General features: G+C 41.5%; 1 protein-coding gene across 1 annotated transcript; it reads right to left on the reverse strand.

The window, feature by feature from the left end:
* Positions 1-561: 561 nt before the first annotated feature.
* Positions 562-1,590, reverse strand: LOC112093286. The gene is made up of 3 exons (XM_024171417.1): positions 1,250-1,590; positions 1,044-1,098; positions 562-891 (listed from the first exon to the last, which is right to left on the reverse strand). The coding sequence occupies exons 1-3, from the start codon at positions 1,588-1,590 to the stop codon at positions 562-564; spliced, it is 726 nt and encodes a 241-aa protein (XP_024027185.1).
* Between the last annotated feature and the right edge of the window lie 1,621 nt (positions 1,591-3,211).

Consider the following 3,211-nt stretch of genomic DNA (forward strand, 5'->3'; position numbering starts at 1 on the left):
CGAAATTCGGGTTGATTTTGAAGTGAAATAGAAGAGAGTGAGTGAGGGAACGAGAGAGAGAAAGAGAGTGTGTGTGTGTATGTGTGTATGCATGGGAAAGGAAAGAGAAAAGGAAAGAAAGAAAGATAAGAAAAAAGACAAAGAAAAGAAAATGGACAAGTGTCAACATTTTAAAAGAACAGTCCAGAAATGCGCCCATACACACTTCTGGGTTAAAATAAAATACTGAGAATATTTAAATACCTTGGAACTATTTAAATTACACATCAGAAACATTTATTAATCAAAACCCAATTAATTAAATCAGATTAGGCACACTAGAAAATCTTAATTACCTCAATTAATCACATTTAATTCTTCGGGGTGTTACAACTCTTCTCCCTTAAGGAAATTTCATCCTCGAAATTAGAACTCACCTCACAGTGGAAACATATGCGGGTACTATTCCTGCATCGTCGTCTCAAGCTCCTATGTCGCTTCCTCAACTCCATGGTGCTGCCACAACACTTTCACTAACGGAATCTCACGATGACGCAAACTCTTCATCTTCCGGTCAAGAATCTAAATTGGTGCCTCCTCGTATGTCGCATCATACTGTATCAGAACGTCATACCATTGCACTACAGCTTCTCGATCAGGTTGAGATTTCTGAAGCATAGAGACATGGAACACGTCATGCACGTGAGATAACTCAGGCGGCAAGGTAAGACGATACGCCACAACACCGACTCGTTGCACGATCAGAAAGGGTCCAATATACCTTGGCGCAACCTTTCCTTTCACACCAAATTGAACAACTCCCTTGCGTGGGGACACTTTCAGCATAATGAATTCACCTTCTGGGAATTCCAAAGGCCTACACCTTCTGTCAACATAGCTCTGTTGACGAGTCTGAGATTTTAATAGTCGTTCCTAAATCACAGCTACCTTCTCATTGTTCTCTTGGACAACCTCTAGTCTAGTAGTGAGTCGATCCTCAAGTTCCAACCAACAGACAAGTGATCTACACGGATGACCATACAAAGCCTCGAACGGTGCCATACCGATACTGGCCTGATAGCTGTTGTTGTATGCGAACTCAGCAAGGTGTAGGTATTTCTTCCAGTTCACGCCAAAATCCAGAATACAAGCATGAAGCATATCCTCCAGAATTTGAATAACTCTTTCAGATTGCCCATCAGTCTGGGAATGAAATGTTGTGCTAAAATTCAATTCGGTTCCCATGGCTTCCTGGAAACTCTTCCAATACCTTGCGTTAAAATGAGTGTCGTGATCGGACGTGATGGACAACGGCACTCCGTGAAGTCTGACGACATGCTCCAAGTACAATTCAACCAGAACCTTCCGAGAATACGTCGCATGAAACGGTATGAAATGCGCAGATTTCGTCAACCTGTCCACCACCACCCAGATGGCATCATGCCTGTGCTCAGTCCTCGGTAGTCCCATCAAAAAGTCCATCATGATGTGCTCCCATTTCCATCCCGGAACAGGTAGAGACTGCAACTCTCCAGCTAGCTTCTGATGTTCAGCTTTAATCCGGTGGCAAGTTACACATTCTAAGACGTACTCACGAACGTCTCTCTTCATGCCTCTCCACTAGTACTGTCTCTTCAGGTCTTGGTACATCTTGGTACTTCCCGAATGAATAGCGTACCTCAATTTGTGAGCCTCATGCAGAATCACCTTCTTAATCTCATCCACTTTAGGAACAGCTAGGCGGTCGCGAAAGTACAACATCTCATCCTCTCAGATTCTCCAATCCTCAAGATGCTCTCCATTTTGGATTTGAATCCAAATTCCTTGGAGATGAATGTTCTACCACTGATTCTGCTTGACTTGTTGCACAAGGGCCGGTGCGGAGATCAGATTATACACTATTGCCTGGTGATGATCCTCGTGATACTAGAGGTCATAATAGCTCACAACCTCATTCCCCTTCCAGTCTTCCAGAGCTAATGATGCTAAAGTTCCCGAGGTCTTCCTGCTAAGGGCATCAGCTACCACATTAGCTTTTCCTGGATGATACTGTTGTTGGAAAATTAATGGCATCGAGTGCGCAGCGGAATTTTAAAATTTTAATCAACGTCAAAGCCAAACAAGAACATGTTCATGATGCTATATAACATAAATACTAAAGATCTAAAACATACCTTTTGAGATTTCAGGAAACTGCACGTCTGACAGATCGAAGCGTTCCAAACGGCAACTGGAAGAGCCTCAACCAACTGGTCTTCTTTGCTATTCTCATTTCCACAATCGGTGTACGGGTGGGCACACGTCGTTTAATCTCCTCTAGGTATTCTTGATCTCCTTCCAATCACAAGAGAACCAAAGAAAAAATTGTTCTTGAGAATTAAACAATTTTTCCTCTCAGGAATCTTTTATCAATAGCCTCCAAAAAGTCTCTCAAGTGATCTAATGAGTAATGTGACTTAATAGGCTATTTATAGTGTTTAGGAAGTCATACTTTCGTAACACTTAGGTTTTCCAAAGTTCTAATCGCATCCAGAGTCGATTTTGCCATGTCGTCATGCATTTTACGTTACAACCGGTCGACCGGTGACAGAAACGTTATAACTCACCGGTCAACCTGTCTTCACTAACCGGTCGACCTGTGACCGGTCTACCCAACCGGTCGACCTGTCTGCACTGACGAAAGTTGTTTTTCCTAGTTTTTCAATACGGGAAACTTGCATAGAGCCTCAGTTTTGATTCAAACAACCCAATAGAGAAATTGCCTGATCAAAACAGTCATATAATAGTCTTCCCATATTAAACAACTCTTAAAATAATAATTCAACCAATTTATCTAGAATTAATTTCTCAATTAATTGACCCGATAAATCACCCTTGAATTAACTTTGAACCTCTTTTACGGAAATAACACAAGTTACCAATGTGTAGGAAATACACCGTATCGTTACAGGAAATTATGTGAGCTAGCAAAGGGACCCGATGGACATATATAAATCAAGCTCCTATAATCACAACGCTACTTGTAAACCAACAAGTCCGTCTCATGATTATAAAACTCTAGCGCTATTCCACTAAAAGCCTAGAGCTGCACTCTCGATTTATATAGCGTATTTACAAAGCTCTGATTAGCTCTAGTCCATGACTCAATATATTAGTGCATCATCCCCATAGGATATCCATAATTGACTTGAGGTCAAGTTCCGTTTTACCTTCCCGATTACATTTATCTTAT

The sequence above is a fragment of the Morus notabilis genome, unplaced genomic scaffold, assembly GCF_000414095.1.
Source record: "Morus notabilis unplaced genomic scaffold, ASM41409v2 Scaffold262, whole genome shotgun sequence".
NCBI lineage: Eukaryota > Viridiplantae > Streptophyta > Magnoliopsida > Rosales > Moraceae > Morus > Morus notabilis.